General features: G+C 43.2%; 1 protein-coding gene across 5 annotated transcripts in view; it reads left to right on the top strand.

Moving 5' to 3' along the window:
* Window positions 1–13,427: 13,427 nt before the first annotated feature.
* Window positions 13,428–21,381, top strand: part of RHOQ (ras homolog family member Q) — a 22,579-nt gene continuing 14,625 nt past the window's right edge. For 2 of the 5 annotated variants that reach the window (XM_054630142.2, XM_054630143.2), the window contains exons 1-2: window positions 13,890–14,170; window positions 14,330–14,388. In XM_054630142.2, the coding sequence (XP_054486117.1) occupies window positions 14,029–14,170; window positions 14,330–14,388 (201 nt within the window). In that variant the 5' untranslated portion in view covers window positions 13,890–14,028. Of the gene's footprint in view, window positions 14,171–14,329; window positions 14,389–21,381 lie in introns of all 5 variants that reach the window. The other 3 variants (XM_077175829.1, XM_077175828.1, XM_077175827.1) reach the window with 3 other exon arrangements.

The following is a 21,381-nucleotide window of genomic DNA, read 5'->3' as shown; positions in this document are numbered from 1 at the left end:
AGTTCACTCAGTATGCCTGGAAAATCTTCATAAAGTTATATATTCTTCCTGGATGTTCAAGCCTCCTGTGCAATCACCCTGCCAGAGCATTCAGAGTGGCTTCTGGGACAGCATCAGGGCAGAGATGGCTTGCTCGTGGCTGCAGCATCTCTCCCACATCCCTAGAGGACATCAGAGCTTGCAGCAGCTCCACTGTCTGCAGGGTAAACCTGTGAGGAGTCATAGAGGCATTTCTTCCCTCTGCTGTGCCTCCTGCAGATTTTTCCTTGGGAAGGGATGATCTAAGCCCACGTGATTTGGGATTCAATGTTTTTACCCTAACAACAACCATAGTGCACTTCCCAAGCAGAGCTAAAGGGTTTTGCTTCTCTGCCACTGTTGAGCAGCTGTTAATAGCCTGTAAAAAGTGTATCTCTGTGCCAAAATTCAGGCTTCTCCTTTAAGTAACTTACAAACTAGCCTTCTGGAAATGCCTTCTGCTCATTTAAGTGCCAGCACTGCCCTCATCACTGGGGGAGGAGGGGAGAGAGCCGAAATATGAGGTCATGCTCTAGTCATGTGACTGCTGCAGCATCTGTCAACTGTGATACAAATACTAAGCCATAACTGTGCATTTATGACATTCAAACCTGCTCAGCAAAGTCTCTCCTCCTGTCTGGTGCCTTTGTCCTTTCTCTACTTAGGGATCCTCTTAAAAGTTGCCTAAGCAAACTTGCACCACAAATCACAAAGCATACATTTTGGTGGTCCTGTTGTACTGAATATTGCATTGTACCACAAAAGTCACATTCTAATTAAATCCTTTCCCCGCAAAAAGCTTCAGGGCAGTCTCTTGGGTGGGACTGTTTGGAGTGGCAAATTTAACCACTGTGTTTCAGGAGAGCTCTGAGCCTGTTAGGCTGAGCAGGAGTGAATACAGTCCCCTGCCTGGAGAAAATGGGGTTTCAGACCTTTTTCCAAACTGTCTGCAAGATTCTCACCTCAGCTGCAGTGTGGCTGTGGAGGTTATGCAATCACTGGATAAAGTAGTTCGGGATTTGGGTTTTTTTTTTCAGTGACTGTATTATGACTACAGGGATAGCCAGATCCATTGTGGGTTACGTCAGGAGGTGCAGCAGCACACCACTGTTTTCTCTCTCTCTCTCTCTCTTTCTCTGCAGCCTGCCTTCTGTATTGCAGACTCAGAAGAATTGCCAGCACAGTGTGGACACATTCCCATTGTTTACAAGTTTCCATTTTTATTTGGTGAGCCATGGCAGAGAAGAATGAATACAGATTGTATACTGGGTAACCCCTGAATTATTAGAATCACAGGATTTAATTTAATTTCATTTAATTTGATGCATTTAATTGCATAGGATCCAGCAATATCCAACAGTATTTGTTGTGAGTAGTAAATTCATCAGAACTGTTCAAGGCCCTATAGATTAGCCCCTGTATGACACTGATTACTCCCTGGGTTAGCCAAATGTAGATTTTTTAGGAAAAATATAAGAATATTATGCCAAACCAGAATTCAGCTATCTCAGCAACTTAACATCAACAGAGGCCAAGGTCGATGCTTAGGGAATATTTATCTCAGAAGAGTGTTTTTTTCTCCCAGAACATTGTAGCTCTTTTTGGCAAAGTTGAACAGTTTCCTGAGTCAGAGGTGGCATTTGGATCATCATATTTAATAGCCAAGGGCAGAATCATCCTTCACAAATCTTTCCAATCTTTTTAAAGCACACTTACCCATTTCTGCGGCTACAACTGGTGGTTATGAGTCACAGCAGCATTAAGCACCATGTTAAAGCAATTGTTTTCTGATTGTTTAAAACCTGCTGCCTTGTAATTTCCGTAATTTTCAGTTCACATTTATCTCATCTGTTAAGCACCATAAAACTACTGGTCACATTTGATGAGTTATAAGCTGATTCATTATTCTCTCCACACTCAGTAGAGAATCAAAGAGAAAAGTAAGCAAGCTATTGAAGTGGTAGGAAGAAGGACTATGATCCTTGCTGGCAGCATTTGGGCTGTCTCTGACAGCTAGAGGTGATGTGAGAGAAGAGCTGCACTCTGTAGCTACTCTACAAATGCTATCACATACCCCTCAAGAAATCTGGTGAAGGTGGAATGCAGAACCTCTAAGGCTCTTGTAGCTGTTCATTGGAAAAGGTGAACAAAGGAGAAAAAAAGTTCACTAACAGTTCTCCTCAAAGCTTTGAGTCCCTTCTGCTGCTGCTGAAAGAAACCAGACACTCAGCTCTATGCTCCTGCCCATATTCCCTCAGTTGAAGAAGATGCTTACCCAGGTGACAGTGAGTGTGAGGCTAAGGCAGCCTTAAGATCACAAGTAGATAAATTCTAAAGATGGATTTAGATGGATTCTAAAGCATCCTGAGGATGTGTTGGCCAATAATGCTTCAAATTGAAAATCGCAATCTCTGGGAAATTTGTGATCCATGAATAATTTTTACAGAGCTTACAAAAATTGGCAGATGCCAATGCTGGCAATGGAGGAGTTACATGGACCTTGAATGCAATTTGCTAGCAGAATCCTTAGTGACTAACCCAGCTCTGACACAAGTATCAATAACAGCAAGAGTGAGACCATCCTTTAGACATACCCAAATTTGAATTGGCCTCATCCCATGCTTTAGTGTTTTATAACTGTTATAATTAACAGCTGTGCTATGGGTGTGATGTTTGTAACCAAGTAGGGACAAGGCTTACACCACACCCCTTGACAGAAAATGGAATTGTATGTCTGACATTGACATAGGAGAAAATACAGGGGAAGAGACCAGTAGAAGACAAGGGCAGGCTTCACTTTCACTCCTAGGTATTTAGTGAGTTAAGAAGCGTTGTCAGGCCCAGCTTCTCACTTTGGAAGGTGCAGCACAGGCTGAAGGCTGTGAGTTCTGACTGTCAGCTGTAGCAGTTCGGTGTTCACTCTGCCCTCTGCTTGTCTGCTAGTAGCTTCTGACTCTTGCATTTGGCATCACTGCAGGAGTTAGGCTTTTCTCAGACTGAAATCTCCTTGAAGACAGCAATATCTTACCTGTAGGCCATAGTATGACAGAGCCTCTGACTGGAGTAGGAGCTGTGTTACTATGAATGTCTTTGTTTGTATACGTCATATTTTGTATTTGATAAATAAGTTCTGCAATGGGAGAGATTTCCAGATGCAAGAAATTCTATGAGAGTTTCTTTAACAGAAAAAGCATTTGATGCTTGAAAGAGCATAGTAACAAGTTGGCACTGCATCTAAGCCTTTTATAACAGTTTAATTCACACCCTCTCTCCAAATGTAAATTAATCCAGATTGGGAAATGTTGAAAATCTGAAGCAATGTATGTAATTTGGTACTAGCATAGGGGTGGGGAAGGAAGAATAAGAGAAAACATCCTGCTCAAGTCCTTGTATGAGCATTAAGCCAATATTTTTAAGCTGCCTGGTCTTAAGATTAATAGCACTGCTGACTCCAACAATCAGAAACTGAACATCAGCCCCAAACTTCCCTCCCTGGACTTGCTGAAAAATTTTCTAGTATTTGAAACTTTACAGTTCAGCTTTCCGTGAAAAGGATTTTTGTCCTTTTCAAAATCAAGAGGGCAAAATTTTTAATGATACCAAACTAAGTTTGGAAATTACTACTTCAGAGCATGGATTTTGAGGAAAAAACCCCTTCCAATAAAAACAATATGGCAGAAAAATATGATTCTTGCAAAAGAAATACCTGCTGTGCATGTGTAGGAAAAACACACAGATAAAGACTGAATCGTGTTTGGAAACACTTCAGTTCATGGCTATTCTGTAACATGGCTCCATTTTTTTTAACAAAATTTTCCCCCCTAATTACTGATTTTTAAAAAACAGGCCAGTTCCCATTAAAACGTTCCTAGGCACACCCTAGCAGAGCAAAGGCTGGCATCCTGCAGTCAGTCGGGCAGGTGGCAGGGCACTTGCGTTAAAGCTGCCATTAGCATAAGCACTCCCGGGCTGCTTCTGCTTTTAGCACTTAGCCCTTCTCCGTGCTCTTTGGAAAGGATGGGTGTATCAAGCCCTGAAGGTGGGAACCCGCTGGGGGGTGAGTCTGTGTTTGTGGAGGTCCTGCAAAGGAGGTGGAAGGTGTTTTGGTTACTGCACATTACCGTGTGAGAGAGGCATGACCTCAGGAACAGGACATGCTCGCTGCAAGAGAATTCGTGGAGATAGCAGCCTTTGAGTAATTAATGGAGATGGCAGCACCTTTGCATGCAAACACACAAAGCTGACTTCCACATAACTGTGCTGCATCCAGCTCTACTGCCAGGAAAGGACCTGAGGTGGTGATGTTATCTCTGATTTCAGAGTACAGGTTGTTCAAAATTAAGGGTGTTCATAAACACAGCAGTGTTACTATGTAAGGGGGAAGGTGGCCTCTATTACTTTCCTCTGATGACTTTATAATGTGCAGTTATTTCTGCAGATGCTTATGTCCCTATGTCTTTCTCTTTGCATTTCTTGTGGTCAGTAAACATTCTAGAGACCCACACACAGGAAGTGGCAGCATCTTTATCTTTTCCAGCCAGAGGATAATTCAAAGAGTGCAGTTCCATGTCTGAAAACATGAAGGAGAATTTTCTACTGGCTTTTAGGATAACATGAAACTGGATGGTAAGGGAACTGGGATTTGTCTGGTGCCAACAGACAATTCTAGAACAACTCAACCAGCTTGAAATTAAAAATATTTACAACCATTACTCCCAGGATTTTGGCAGCCATTCTAGTGAACAGATGATCATATTACTTATTTCTGGGAAAGGAAGGGGGCACACATTGTAACATGTGAGGAGGTGGCCAGTTTCCTTTAGAAATTTGTGAATTCAAAAGCAAGCCTGTTTTGACCTGGGAAGAAACAGCTCTCTGAAAATATTTTGCATGGCTTCAATCTCACATAATCACTGGTTGCCACAGAAATCTTCCTCAGGGAGAGTGTTGGAGTTGTCTGTGCTTGAATACCTTTTTTTCCTCTCCTGCACTGCTCAACTGCACAAAGGCTATGTAAAATTTATTTCTAAAACAAGATTTGCTTTGTTTGGATTCATCCACTGACCAAATTCAGATATCACAGGAGCTGATGCAACTGGGCTGACTCATGCCACTGCAGAATTCTTTTCAAAATCTATTACTATAAGCTGAAGTCTAGATAAGCTTTTATCTCCTGGAGCTCTTGATATTGCCCAGCATAAACCACCACTTTTTAATGCTGGTTTCATGCCTGGAAGGAGCAGTGAGTTTGGTGGCAGGTGTGTTCCTGCACATTCCTGAATATTCATGAACATCTCCTGAGGTATTTCACCATTCTTAAGCTGGAATGATAATGCCAGTTTTCCCATGAAAAACGTTTCTTCATGTTATTCTTTGAAAATTTCAAATGCTTGAATTGACTTTGAAAGATTTTTTTTCTTTGCACTTTCCACCACAGTGTTTTCCAGTCATGTTGGAAGAAGAGTTTTCAGATTGTGGAAATGAAAGGTCAAGAAGGTTTCAGTTACCCTTGAGAGGCAGCTGTGGTATACAAGTTTACATCAGAGGACAGAAGGGGTCAGAGGTGCGCATCCCCTGTTTCCACTGACACCGCTGGTCCTTCCTCTCTACTCTTCTGTCTGCATGACTCTTTTGCCACAGCATTTCCATCCTTTCACAGAGCTCTGGAACTGAAAAATTCAGTAATGAGTTTGTGGCTGAGTTTTGACAGAACTTGAACTAAAGGATTAGATTATCTGGAGTCCTAGGTCAAGACTTAAACTTCACTCTATCTATACACAGCTTGGATCTGTTCATGTACTTCACAAAGAGCTCACTCATATACTCCTCAAAACCCAGCTGTAAAATGTGCCAGAGAGATCTACCAAGTATTTTGTGAAAAGTATCCTTTTTCTTTTTTTTTTCCCTGAAGAGATAGAAGCTGAGCTCAGTTGAAAACTGGTGCAGTGTTTTAGGCTTCAAATACATACATTGTAAAAGTTGGTTTCTCTGTATATACCTGCAAAAGGAGGCAGCTCAGTGCTTCTGACTCTCATTAAAAACAGATCCCAGGAGATTAGTAAATAAAATAGCAAAATGGTGGTGAACACCTTTCACCTGGTATAAAAGAGTCAGTCAGCAGAAAAATGTTCAAACCAAACTATTATCCCCACACAGAAAAAAAACCCAACCCAGTCTACCAATGCATTCTAATCCATACCAGAAACTTTAGGGCTCTTCAGAATTTTTTTCTCATCCTGAATGACAGACTGACACATTGCAAAGATGCTCTCTAAATATATTTTAAGAATCAAGGAAATAGTGAATATCAGATTTTTAAAGCATCTTTCCTTTTTACTGACTGACAAAACCCCTTAATTAATGCCGAGTTAGGATTTCCTGGCAGTAGTTGGAGCTCTTATAAAATATCAGCTTCAGCAAAATTCAGACTTTTTGAAGCCAGGAAATACAGAGTTTAGGTCAACATTCAAGCAACCTTTATTTTTCCCTCCTGGGAGCTGGCAATGGGAACAGGGAACTGGCAGTATTTGCTGAGCTGATTAATGCTGTGTAAAATGGTAGAAAACTTAGTAAACTATGATAGTAGGACTAATGGGAGTCCATGCCTTCTGGTGGGGCCTCAGCCCCACAGTGTTCATCACTCCTGTGGGTGGGATCAAAAGTGCAAAGTAAAATAGGAAAAATATTCTGTGGGCTTAATAATACATGTGTGACTAAATGGTGAGTCGGGGGAAAAGATAAAATTTAATTGTCATGGAATTTTTATCTAGGAAATTGGGTCAGAGCATGCATGTAAAAGAAGTGTCACTTTGAATACAGCCCACTTTTCCAAAGACAAGAGGTGCCTGAGCTACAGTAGTTATATACTATGTTCTCTGAAAATCACCCACTGAAAAGGTGAATTATTTCCATTACAAGTATATAAAGGTTGAATTGAATATTGCTTTATTATCCTCTGTATTTTCTGATTTCTCAGAAGTTCAAATTATGCTGATATTGACTTCATGGAAGCAACTGAGCAGCCTTAACCATATGTCAGCAAAGTTTTCCAGCAAAGTAATGTTTTTAATAAGGACTTTTTTTTTTTTTAGATCTTGGAAGTTCTTTAGGTGCTTGTAGTTAATATTGTAGCAACAGTACTAATGAAATTAAATAAACATGTGACTCTGAAGCCCTGTTCTCTCTGTGGTTATATGGAAAGAGGTTGCCACCACTCACTGAAATCTTTGGCATGTGAAGTTATCAACACCATAATGAGACAATCCTCAGAAATTATGGTTCCTCTTTTATTCCAATACATACCTAAGAAGAAAATTATGGGTATCTTCTCCCTCCCCTCCATTTCCCATCAGGATATATAAAACTCTGCCTGAGAAAATTTCCAGCATGTTCTTTTCTTCCAGCCCTATGAAACCATTAGCTTTCTAGAAACTATTAGCACCTAAGGTGTTTCTAATGTTTCACAGTGAGCTGCTTACAGCCCAAGCTCCCCTGCATATGCTGGGTTCCCCAAGCCTGGATTTCTGTTCTCAGGTCTGTTTTTAATGCCCTTCAGCTTTCTCCACATGCCAGATTCATGACAAGTTGTTGAAGAGGACAGCCAAAGAAGGAGCTATCTTTCCCTACCAGAGCAAGGTGTGTTTGGGTCCCAAAGCAGCAGTGGGGGTCCTGTGGGGATGCCTGCCTTTCCACTCGTTTCTCTTGCTCTCCACCCCCATTTCCAGCATCCCATCTACTACCATACCAAAGATGTTTGCATCACCATTTGGCTTTACAATGGAATCTGACTGGTGTACAGAAGCTTAACTCATTTAGGGACTTGCTTCTGTCTGTCAAGCAGATCTAGACTCAAATTCAGAGAACCTGTTGGAAGAAGTGCAAACTTCATGAAAATTCAAACTTGAATCCAGACTTTATCAAAGGTTGGGAAAAATCCAGATGTCAGTTTTAGGGTCAGATTCATTTATAACAAGTGGAATTTAAAAGGTATTTTTTCATGCATATACATCTAGAGCTGGAAGATTTGTTGGTTGGTTAGTTGTTTTTTGCACAAAGGGGAATATTACCAGATTTACCAGAATTAATAAATAATAATTACTGGCAAGAATCAAGGGAAATAATTTGCTTTGAGTTAGTGGAGCTCTATAAAAATGAAATTTGGAACACATAGGCCTTGCAATGATGACATTTATCCTAGTAAATTAAACAAAGTCAGAGAATATTATCAATGTTAAGGCTCAGTTGCCAGGACTGTGACATCCCTAGAACATTCTTTGGGGTAGTTTTGAGTGGAGCAACAGCATGATTCTCCCAGGGAACTCACTGATGCCATGTAGGAATCAATTTTAACTTTCCAGATCCAGATATTCTGGGGGTTTGTTTTATTTCAAAACACAGGAATGAGTCGATATTCCTTTCTCAAATGCTCTCCCATTAATGTAACAGTACCTCTTCTGGTCTCTGGCAGTGAGCCAAGGTTTAAGATTTTATTTCATTCTCCTTTTGGTACACCAGGGTACGTAACAGCCATGCCAGACTATACAGTCTTGGGTGCTGGGATGAGTCAGGGATGAATCAGAGGTGGGCACCTGTGAAAGGGATACTCTGATGCTGTGGGAGTGTATGGAGCCATAGAGGTGGCATCAGCTGAGGAGGTTAAGTGCTTAGTGCTCTCTTCTGTGCCTGGGAATGGTGGTGACTTGTACAAAAAGCCCCATCATGATGCAGATTTTATTTCCAACAAAATGTCTGGTGAACTGCAAGGCATTGTTATCAGGTTGGCCGGAGGAAAAGAATTGCTGCTTCTTGACACTTAGCCCAGTGCTAAGTAGCTGAGTAGAAATTTAATTCTGCTCAGGTTCCTTCACTGAATATGAAATAGCACCAAGAGAGCTCTGGCATAATTTATTTTTTATTTTAATATTCTATCTTGAAATGCAAGATTTGTCAAGAGACCTGTGGGAGGCAGGTGCCCTAATCTCACCAAGTTTCCAACAGATTTATTCTCTCTGGTGCTTTAAATCCTTGTGTAGAAAACTGAATTTTATGTTGGCCTGAATAAAACACAAGATTAACTTAAGGCGTGGGCCTGGATCTGTGGACTTCTCATATTTGAAATTTAGTATCCTCTCAGAAGCTATCTGAACCAGATGCTTTTGTTTCTTTTTTTGGTTGGCTGTTTCTTTTTTCTTTTTCTTAATATCTCTTTTAACCCTGCCAGGAGTATGAGGAGGACATAAGCTGTTCAGAGGATTAAAGTTCACTTTTATGAATATTCTTGAGATTTGTCTTTGTTCTAATTAGCAATGCAATCTGAAAATTTTGCAGTCCTTAAAAAACCCCAAAACTTCTGCAAGAAAAATGAAGCTGATGGAAATGTTTAATGATGGCACCTTTTCATTTATGTTACACCATATGCTAACACTATGCTAACCTAAATTGAAACATAGTGATTTAGAAATTAAAATGTTTTACACTGAAAAAATGAAAATTGAATGCTTTGAAGCTGTCAGAACATTTGTATGGCTTTCTTAAAACATTTTTATGGAATTGACATGACTTCAAAAGGTATTCTTCTCAAAGGACATGATTTTTCAGAGAAGATATTTCCACTGATGTATTTTCTTTGACCACTTTTAAAGCTCCTGTACTGGAGTTATTAAGAAAAAAACACAGAGTAGTGATTTTGAGACTTTGCAGTGGGAAGTGCAAATTTATTTTTGAAATATTGTATCTCATTCCCAGCGATGCATTCTAGTTTTGGTCTTGGTGCTACTATTTCACGTTTGCTATTTTGCTACTATGTTGCTTTTGTGAGAACGCCCATCTCAGTTACATCCATGTAAAAAAAAGAAAGGAAATGTTAATACAGAATCACAAGCTGCAACAGAATAGCAGAATGAGACCAGACCTGTGCTTGAGCTTTCCTGAAGGGAACAACCTTCACCCCCACTGGGAGAAGGGCACCAGTACAGGTACAGTAAAGAGCCAGCGTGCTCTAGCAGATGACCTAAAATGTGCCATCCTGTCATTCTGATTTCACATAGTACTTGCCCTTGCTTGGAGGTATCACCATGTTCTTGAAAAACATGAGGAAGGCAAACTCGCAACTGTGACCCTTTAAATTAAGAGGAAATTAGAGTGGAAAGTGACATTCAGAAGGAATTAGATCTGCAACTATCAAATTGCCTATCCTTTTTTGGCACATTAGAAATATGTGGTTTGTTTCCTCTGTATTAGCTGAGATACAGACACGTTCTTGGCATTACCTAATCTTGGGCAGAAAAGCAAAACTGTAATGATTCATAAACTGTAAAAGCGGTGTTCTCACCACTTATGAAAACAGTAAATTATTCTGACTAAAAACCAGGCCTTGTGTTACATTCACTCAGGTGTAACCTTCTGCTTAGGGACATCTTTGCTTGAGGATGAGAGATTGATTGGTCTGAAAGACAATATGGTGCAAACGGGGCGTTCTGGTGGCATCACCCTTCCCACTGACTTTCCTAAGATTTAACATTCCTTGTAAGTCTAGAAGGTTTTTTAGAGAACTAGAGAACCATGGCTGCAATCTTCCACAGGCAGGAATGCCTAGAAAGAAATTAATCCTCTGATGGACTTCATGGAGTAATTTGGGTGTTTTTCATACATTGCTTTGAGCTTTGATTGGGACCTGGCATTTTTAGGGGTCTTTCCTAAAAATATTGGCTGTTTCCATGAAGTCATTTCATCCAGCATGGAAAGATGTCCACCTCTGTGGTGAGATGCATGGCCACATGCTAGTGGTGGCACAACACCCCTGTGAAAAGAGAGGCACTGCAGTTTATCTGGCAGCTGAACAGGGGAATTGAGACAGAGACTTGCTGGAGTGTACTCACAGCACAGAGTGCACAGCACAGTTGATGAAAGTAACAATACTGTGCCAATTTCTAGGTTAAATTCATAGATGTGTTAATAATGGACACGGACATGGACACATCCATATTTTCAAAATGTGTTTGATTACATGATTAATACCACTTATTCCCTGGTTCCATAGACCAAACAGGTCTTTTACTGCTTGTGCTACGGCCTGGATCCATTTCTTTCTCTTCTATGATCCCTGCTGCTGGTAGCACAGATGAAGGATTTTTTGATCCTGCTTCATTGTCCTGTGCCAGACAATGTGCCTGTGCCTGTTCTCCCTTTAAAAGTTGGTGTACTCCAGAAATTTCTTCCAAGAAATGTTCAGCTGCACAATCATTATGGAGTTTCACTAGACTTGTGTCTTCACAGGCTTCTCATAATTTATTAGACCTTCTCCTCTACACACTTTCCCCCATTGCTGACCTGAATTATTTGGAACAGGACTTATTTCTAAGGGAAATCAAGTTACATTTCTTCCTCATATGAGCTCAGTCTCAGATGCATGTAGAAATCTTACAGAAATTCTACAAGGCAAAATTTTAATTCCTTAAATGAAAAAATTGGCTGTTTAGTACTCATCTGTTATATTAAAATAACCATTCAGCACATAACCTAGAACTAGTCAGAACGTGTCCCTTTTGTGAAAAATTAAATTGAACTGTTTTCTCATTTCCTATCAACTTTTTAGCAAACAATGAGGAAAAAACCCCATTTTAATTATCAATAAGATGATAGGAATTTCTTTTCAGCATTTCATACTGGTTTATTTTATGACCTTATGAAAGAAGTTGGGAGGAAATAGAGCTAGATTGAGCGTCTTTAATAAATATATTTACAATAATATTTGGTATAGGCAATTATTTTAACGCTGTGTTTGTACTGCTGAAAAATGAAAGCATATTACCCAGAACAGATTGTTAATCTATGTGAAAGAAGGATGTGATAAGATATCTGTTGTGCCAATAGAGCTGAATTGAAAACCTCCACTGAGGCAGCTGGGTGACACTGAGCAGATTCTAGCACATTCTTGAGGACCTGCTGAAAGCCTGAGAAGTTTAAGACAATAAACAAATTCCCAGGAACTATGAAATTTGTATTCTCCTTAGAGCTGCACCCTCCTTATCCCGCTGCTATGGGTGCTGGCTGGAAAATGACATCTGCAAAGGGTGAAAAACAAACCAAGTAATTATGCTGTGGATGAAACCAACAGTCCTACACCTCTATGGGTGATTCCATCGAGCCATATCACTCTTGTTAGAACTCTTGTTAATTTTTTCAAGATCCCAGTCCTTCAGCTATGTGATTCCCTGGCTGTACAACCAGCCAAACTAGTGAGGAGAGAGCCAAGGTGAGTGTTTCAGTTTGCTGGTTCTTCTTCTTCTCTAAATATTTAGTGCAGACTAATTGGCTATGCATTGTCTGAGCAAGATGGAGGACCGGATGAGAATCATTTGGCTGAAATTATGCAAGTTCAAAATGATGATTGCAGGATTTGGGAAGCAACACTAGCAATTAAGCAAGCAGCAGAGTGGAGGAAGTATACTTCCCATTGACTGTGCAGACTGCAGCCTGGGCTGCTCTTGCTCAAGGATGTAAGTGTTGGTTACTCCTAAATGTATACATTGGCAAGCAAAGGGGAAGTGGATGTCACCTGGGCCACTGAGTATCTACATGATTTCAAGTCCCTCATGGATACCTGGAAACCTCTAAAGCAGTTTTCCTGGATGTGGTGCCATTAACCCATCCTGAAATAGCTGCTCCTGCAGGACATATCTGCTCACTAGGAAAAGTGGTTGACTGGGAGATCTGTGTGGTGAATCCTGTGTCGGCTGCCAGTTGACTGACTTCTCAGTAAATCCGGCTTCCTTTTATAGCTGGCATTTTCCAAGGGCTGAGGAAATACCTCCTGGGGCAGCTTCTGTCTCTTCATGGGTTTGATGCTCTCTGGATGAGTTGTGATGAGATTGCACCGGAGCAAGCAGTCTTGGATGTCCTGCTCACACCCTCTGTGGTCTGAAGGCATGAAAGCTTGATTGACTAAGCTGAAAAACTTGCAAAGTAGTAACTTTTGTATTTTGTCCTGGTTTGGAAATGTGTTTCATTGAATATTCAGATAAGCTTTGTGCAATGTGGGATTTGCATTTATTTTCTCCCTGAAGCATGTCAGATCAAATAGAAACACAAACTACACAACACAGAGGTCTCCTCGTGGCTTGCACTGTTGTGTGCCGTTTTCATTGTAATTGGATAGGACTTATAGCATAAATCTGGAAAAATTGTAAACTAAAAAAGGCAATTGTTTCTGTCTGACTGTAGACGTATTTCACACCATTTGAAAATGTGGAGTTGGAAACAGCTTGCTAAGGTGATAGCCTAGTGCCACTGAACAGTGGGACTTTTGCCACTGACACTAGTGGGACCATGATTTCACTCATTTTTCGTGCAGCATCTCTTTCTAGGTCCTGTCCTCTGGTCCTTTAGCCTTGACACCGAATACTCAAGCCTGTTCAAATGACACACGTTGGTGTTCTTAAATCTGTTCCCACTACTGAATTTAGTCCCAAAGACAACAAACTCAGCGCAGAACAAAATCCTTTCGCATCCCGTTGATTATTTTCACGCTTACCGGCACAGTTAGGGGCTAATACCAGAGGATGCTACCGGAGTTTCCTTTGTACGCACAGGGCGATGGTGGGGGATCGCCACAGAACCAGCGCTGCTTGCGCGGGGCAGGGGGTGCCCGCAGCGCCCAAGTAACTTGCGGGGCGGGGAAGCGCCGGCCGCTGCCGTGCATGCGTGTGCGGGCAGCGGGGCCGGGGCGAGGGCCGCTCTCGCACAGCGGCCCCGGCCCTGCAGCCCCGCCGCCCGCCCGCCCCTCCCGGCTGCCGGCCCCGCTGCCGGGCGGGCGCTCCCTGCGCGGCGCGGCGCGGCGCGGCCGGGGGAAGGCGGCTCCCGCCGGGCCCAGCGCGGCGGCGGATGGCGGGGGGGCCGCGCCCGGCGGGGGCCGGCGGGGGCGCCCGCTGAGCGGCGGCGGCGGCGGCGGCGATGCCGAGGGGCCCGGCTCGGCGGGGCGCGCCCGCGGGGCCATGAGGGCGGGCTCCGGCCATGGCCCATGGCAGCGCGGCGGTCATGCTGAAGTGCGTGGTGGTGGGGGACGGCGCCGTGGGCAAGACGTGCCTGCTGATGAGCTACGCCAACGACGCCTTCCCCGAGGAGTACGTGCCCACCGTCTTCGACCACTACGCAGGTGAGCGGGCGGGGGGTCCCGCTACCGCCGGGGGCGGCAGCCGCTCTCTGCCCTCCCTCCCTCCTCCCTCCATCCCCTGGCCTTGCCCGGCCGGGGGGCCAGCACAGGGGTCGGCCGGGCTTGCCCCCCCTCACCCGCTGTGTTTCTCCCCCCTCGCAGTCAGCGTTACCGTCGGGGGCAAGCAGTACCTGCTGGGGCTCTACGACACCGCCGGCCAGGTGAGTGCCGAGCGCTGCCCGCGGACCCCGGCCCCGTCCCCCCGCCCGCCGGCGATCCCGGCGCTGAAGTTATTCTCAGGGCTGTGGTCCGGGCTGGGCGGTTCAGAGGAGGGTTGGCGGGGGTGGGGGGCGATTGATAAAATCCGGCTTTAAAAGAAAGCCATCCATCCAACCTCGATTCCCCAGGGCGGGCAGGAGACGACGGGCTTTATTTTTAGCGGTGCTGGGGCCGAGGCGCCACGGCATCGCCCGGCGCTGGGGTGCGGGGATGCCCGGCGCCTGCGGGGCAGTGCTCCGGGCCGGGCATGGCCACCGGCCAGAGCCCCTAGCTCGGGATGCCGACCCTCCCGCCGGCTTTCAGGGGGGGAAATGTGCCCCGTTCGGCACAGAGGGCACACGCTGCCTCGGGTCGGATGGAGAGCTAGGCTGCCGCAGCTTGCCTTGGTTGTGGTTTACAGCACTCAAATAGCTACTAAGAGTTGTTCGAACTAACGGTGGAAAATAACATGTCATTCTCAGCCACTGCCTTTGAGATAACCTGGGTTTCTTTTGCTGTCCCAGACAACTGACGTGATTAATTTGGTTAAGATCATTACAGCCAGTTGTGAAAGATGCTGTGATGTCAGCATGGCTCTTAAGTAACTTTAATGATGGATAAAATACTGAATGTTTGGAGGGGTCACTGGTCTAGTGGTTTCTAAAGGGCTCCATGATTCAAATCATCTCTTCCTTAGCTTAACTTGCATGGCACCAGCCACGAGCCAAGTACGGTCTCCAGGGTGAGAGTACTGTCTGGGGATCGCTTATTTGAAACCGTTTGTGAAGAGCCTGACCCCAGGAGGTGCAGGGCATATACAGAAACGCAGCATGGGTTTCGGTAAAGTTGTGTATTCCCTATATTAAACTTCTTCTTGCAGTGTGAGCATGTGCTTTGGTCTCACATGACCTCAGACATGCTTCCTTGTTGTAAAGAGCAACTCGTAAGACAATCTTGCTGAAGTCGCATAGACTGAAGCTGTAAATTTTAACCATGTTGTTCCTATACTTAATTGAACAACTGCTGCCTGAATTAGTGTACCTTTTTAGATCTATATATAGCCTTGAGTTAGGGAATCAACATTTAACCAGTTTTATATCTCTGTTAGGCCTGAAATCAGTAAAAAAAATTAATTCCATGAGAATTGTAGGAAACAACGCCATTTCCAGAAAGCTGATACCCTGAAGGATGAGGCTCTTCCCACAAAGACTGACTTCATGCTTGTCATCTCCCTGATATAAACACAAGCTAGTCAAATTTATGCCAGCTAAGTGCATTTCTTATTACTATCATAGTCCTGGTTTTGAATATAAGTAGTTCAGAATACAGCTTTAAAATGTTGCTTAAGTAGGTTGCAAAGTGAGGATCTAGTGCTCAGACAAAGCATTTCATTAGTGTGCAACTAATTTTTTTTTTTTTAATGAGCATTGGAAAGTGTGAAAATGAGCCTAGCACTTCTGTACAAATGCATGGTTAATTTGGGGATGCTTGTTCCGGGTTTGTTGCTATTAATGTATGTGTTAGCTCTGTGTAACCTCAACTAAGGTGGCTTTGTGGTACCCACTCTGCCTGCAAACACAGGTGACCTTTGGCCTCCTCAAAAGTCAGTAGGGCAAACTGGCCAGTTTACAACAAACAGCAAATTAAGGTGTTCCTGTTACACTAGGAAAAAACTTTTCAGTGTGAAACTGTATATAGAGAAAGTTGAGGTAAGCTTTTTTATTCCCAATTTTTGAAAAGCTGAAATCTTAATTTTCAATTCCAGGGCAGTTTTTGAGGCACCTAGAAATAGAACTTGTTGGCCTGATTCAGAAGACCCTCAGTTCACATAAGGTGTTTTAATGAGGCTACCTTTACAGATATATCTCGTCTTGGCAGAACTCCCCTTTTAGTCAGACCTGTGGTACTGATAAAATCTTTACCACTATCCCCATCCCACTTCAGCACGTGTGGGGAACTGGTAGATGTCAGAGACTGCCCATGGGAGCTCCATCCTAACATCCAGTACAACTAGAGAAGGGAGTCTGTATCAAGATGCCAGTCCAGCAACTTCATTCAGTTAAAAGCTGCTTTGTCAGAGCAGCTGACAAGCCTGTCTTCCCAAAGCTACACAATAATAGAAAGCTTACATTAAAACTTAAATATATAAAGAGTTGATGATGTCTTCTCTGTGTTGGGGAAACAGCATGCTGTACCTGGTACATGCCTGCTGCTTCCACAGACTTCTGCATGGATTGGATACATTGCTGCCCAAAGCTAGAATTTCTATGCCAGCATGCATCTGTGCTTTTGTCTCTAATTCTGTCAGCCCCAAATAATTTTACTGTAAAATATTGGCCTGATAGTATAGTTTTATAAAACTTGGCTGTATGTGATCACTGTGGTACCTAAGCAGTTCACAATCATCAGCAGCTGATTATACTTCCAGCCCTAGAAAAAGTAAATAGGTCCAATCTACAGATCTCAATTCAGGGGGAAGAGGAGTGAAAGGGGTTAATGAAAGTTCAGATAGTGACTTACTCCAAATCCACGCAGAAAGCTGTTGGCAGAAGAAAGATTAAAGACAAGATTTTGATTCATAGCTGGTGCACAGCAGGCTCATCACCCTGAAATACTGGCTTATCAGTGTGTGGGTCTCTTTAACTTGCGTGGTTATGTATTTAGCAACTTGTGACAGACTTTGCTTTGGCAGAGGAGTTGCAAGCTTTTGAGTTCATCCAGTACTCACTTCTAGCTCGCTTCCTCACAACACACACAGGATCACATGTAGTAACTATAACGATGACATAAGGCCTCATATCTTCATGAGTTTAAAGTAGGTTGAAAACAAACCTATTAAAATCCCATTTTTTCCTGGTAATATATATATAGCAAGGAAAAATGCCACTAGTGGTTCACAAAGTTCAGTTTACACACAGGCCTTTGAGTGTTTGTGAGTTCAAGAAGGCTTTTCTCTGTCTGAAAATACTGAGGCCCTAGTTCAGCAGAAAATAGCCAGTACAGCTGCTGGGCTGTGGAGGCTCAGAGCCCATTTGGGTTTGCAGCTGTGGAGGCAGCCTCCCATATCAGGGAGGTGGGTGGGAATTCAGTGCCATTCCTCCAGCAATTCCTCCCAGAGGTGGAGCTAGCAGCTCCTTCTAGCCTTGCTGCATGCAAGGGTTTAGAGCAGGTCTTGGTTTCCCCAGAAGATGAGAACTGTGGCACCTACCTACACTGAAGACACATCAATGCACTTGATGTTTAAACATGAGGTGCTTGTGATGCTGATGTTTGGAGGCCTCTGGCTTTGCAGCAGCCTCTTCTGGGAGACTCTGTGTCAATACTGCTCTGCATTGAACAGGGGTGCATGGCTAAATCAGATTGGGAAGAGAACCATGGTTTCATCAGGGGTCTGTTAAGAGAGGTCTGTTGGAGAGGTTTTGAACTGCTGGCAAGTGATTATCATTTTGCTATTCCAAGATATCAGAAGTAATGCCAGCTCTCGGGAAGTTAACATTTTTGGAGGAATGTCCACAAGCACTAACAAAGAGGTGCCACATGTCCCTTTGCCATGTCCCAAATGGTCAGAATAAGTGGTAGGACACACAGGAGTTGCCTTTTGGGGATTTTGCTCTATATTCAGGGCTGTTGTTTAAAATGACAGTTGGAGTCTATCCTTCTGCTGGTTCCTTTTACTGTAGGATTTTAATTCATGGTGTCCTTTTCTTCCAGTGTGTGCTGACCACATACAGGAAGTCTTGCTCTGCTCCTGTGTCTTTGCTGTAAAGGATGGTTGGGATCTAGAGGAAGGAAGGGGGAGGCTGCAGTAGCAGAGCCTGTACTGCTTGTGTTGCTCTGGGAAGAGAGATGCTGAGGCATGGCATGACTGTTTTGTGCAGATTTGGCACCAAGCCAGCATCTGGGCAGAGCAGGGTATGGTGAATCTTACTACAGTGCAGTGCCTCATAATAACATTTATATCCCTCAGCATCACTTACTGTTGATACTAGAGGGGCCTGGTCAGACAAAGCTGAGGTGAACTGTGTTCCTTGGCTCTCTGCTTTTATAACTCTGCCCTAAACACCCTAATACAGGGTCTGATAAAACGAAGCTCTTGGTGCCTTCTCACCTGTCCCCAGAACAGTACCACAACACATGGTGTTCACAAGCACAGAACAAGCCACTTCTTTGCACATCTCAGCCCAGATGGTCACACTGGTTGCAGCCACAGCCGTCTTAACTCAGATGAACTGATTTTTTGGTTGTAACAGAAGCCCTGATGCTAAAGCAATTTTATATTTAAGTTGGTGAGGCTGCTGAAGTGTATAAAGCTAACTTAGTTATTAGGGAGATGAGTGTCTGCATTAAGGAGAGATATAGAAACAAATGGTTATAAATGTGAAGGTGTCTGTGTGTGAGGTGTGGTTATTAAAATTGATAGTTTCCAAACCTGTGATGGTTGCTATAAATAAATAGCAGTAATCTTTATACTCCTTCCTCTTTGTCTTGGCTTTGGTAAGTAGGCCTGGTCTAGCCCTAGGTACCACTCCAGTATCTTACTGAGAAGAGAGGGAGCTGCTGCTCTGTTGCAAAATAGAAATGTCCCTCCCCAGAGCACGCTGCTCCTCCTGAGTTGCCCCTACCAGGCAGCTGTAGCTGCAAATGTCAGCCTGGAGTGAAGCAGTCTCACACAATGCAAAGCCTGCCACCCTTTACTGCAGAGGTGTAAACACCGAGCCCTCCAACATGATTTTGGCAGATCTAAACGTGAAATGTCAGCAGCTAACATCCTGTCCCCCCTGTGCCTCCCTCCTCCCACATGCATTTTGCCTCGCTCCCTTTCCATGTCCCAGCCGAGCTGGCAGCTGGCACTGGGGAGGCTGGGAGCTCATGAGCTCACTCCCAGCCCAGCGTGCTGGCCTATGAATAGCTCAGCCTCCGCTGAAGCTGCTCTGTGCCTCAGGATGTTGCCAGCCACGTAGATTTAACAACTGGATGTATGCTGATAAAATAAAAACATGCCTAGATTCTCCCTCTGGAATTTAAGTTTTTCAGTGTAAGAGGAGGTGAAGTGCCTGAGCTAACAATCTGTCTTTCGAGCTCTCTAGATAAGGGTTTAAGCAAAGACAGGCTTTCTCTTTAAAAGGAAAAGGACTTATACCTTCAGATTGGTTATTAAAAATGGCCTTGCAACAATAATACTGTCAGTGCAAAGCCTGCATCTAAACGCCTCTTCGTGAGCTGTGACTCATGCTTTGAAAGCACGGCAGCTTTCCTAGAAGGATAGGTAAGCACTGTTATCACCAGATGGGGAGCTGCAGAATGGGAGATGGTGTTCTGAGTTCCCAGAAGCATCCACTAGATAGATGTTGGAAACTCAAGACAGTTACATTTCATTTTCAGAGTGCCAAAAGCCCCACGGTACTTCTGAATAGCGACACTGAGCTATGTTAAAACCAAATCTAAGGGATGCATTTGAAAATGTAGATCCAGAATAGCTTTGCCACTTTAACAGCAAGTTAATGGCAGAACAAAATAAAGAACACAAAGCAAACCAAGTTTGACAGGTTCTCTGAAACTTCAACTTTTAATATGTTAAAAGCACATTTTTATGGAGACTACTGACCTAGGATGGACCCTTGCTAAACACTGATTACATGGTCAAGAAAAAAGCCCTTTTTTCCTGGGTTAAAAGTCAGTAGATATCCTTTAGTTTGTGACAGAGAGCTGTCTGAATTTTACTAATTTTTAATTTCTTTGAGGCACAGTGGCATCTTACAATGCTATCTAAACATGACCAGCTAAAAAGGCAACACTGAATACAAACAGTTACTGCTCTCCAGCACAATGTTATTGCATATCCTCTTACTTCCCAGAGTTCATTTTAAGATGGTGTGTGCACCTGCACTCAGCTGAGTATCATATAATCTACAGCTGTGCTGCAGGAGGCAGGGGTGATGGAATGGGACAACTGGCTAAGGTAGTATGACTTGTGGAGTTTTTCTGATACAGAACATATGAGACCCTGGGAATTTTTGTCAGGTCCATACTCAGACTTCTCCATTGAAATCTGTTTTCTTTGCAAAGAACTCTACATACTTTGGTAAATAGGAGAAGTATAAAAAAATGCAGTTTTCATTTATAGCCTAGCTCCTGATTCAGCCTCCAAACTACATCTTAAAAGAAAGTAAACAAAATTAGATGGAGCGCTGTCTCCATAGCATGGACCTGCAATGTAAAAGGGCATGTTAGGGTCTAATCCAAAGCTCTGTGTTAGCTGGCACCCTACAGCTGATTTCAGTAAACTTTGTTCCAGTTCCTTATTAAGAACACATGGACAAAGTGGATGTAAAACCTACTTCAGCAAAGTTTTGCTAGTCCTGCGCATTCAAAATGATGAGCCAGTTCTTCCTACCCACATACACCACTACTCCAAAAATCTAGGAAATTAAAATGGTTTTGCCCTTTGCTGCATGTGGGTCTTTAAATTTTTGGCCTTCATCTATCTTCATGTATCAACCTTCCTCTGTATCTGTGGGGTACTAGAAATTAATCTTTCATTTAAAGGTGAAAAGGATGTCTCTTTATAGAGACTCCAGGAACCTGGTAATTAAGAAATAATACAAAGCACACTGATTCAAAATCCTGCAGTTCTATTGGGAATAATAAACTTCAACATCTCAAAAATGGATGCTTTGGGGCAGAACTTCAGGACTTTTTTTTAAGCCTCCAAATTAACACTTGCATTTCTAACAAAATTGCTCCTCCCCTAATGAGAAAAAAATGCAAAATAAGGACACAGAGGAGAAGAACTGTGTCGTTTTAGTGCTCTGTTCTGTGGTTTTACAAGCAGTCTATTTGTTTGAATTGGTGATTGGGTGAGTTGTGTTAAGAAAAATGTCTGAGTGCTACGTGACACTTTCAGCAGCTCTGAAGAGGTTGTGTCATTTGACACTTTACAGTTACTGTCCCCAGTC

The sequence above is a fragment of the Agelaius phoeniceus genome, chromosome 3 (assembly GCF_051311805.1).
Source record: "Agelaius phoeniceus isolate bAgePho1 chromosome 3, bAgePho1.hap1, whole genome shotgun sequence".
NCBI lineage: Eukaryota > Metazoa > Chordata > Aves > Passeriformes > Icteridae > Agelaius > Agelaius phoeniceus.
The sequence above is the reverse complement of the archived record's forward strand: the minus strand, read 5'-3'. Positions and strand labels throughout refer to the sequence as shown.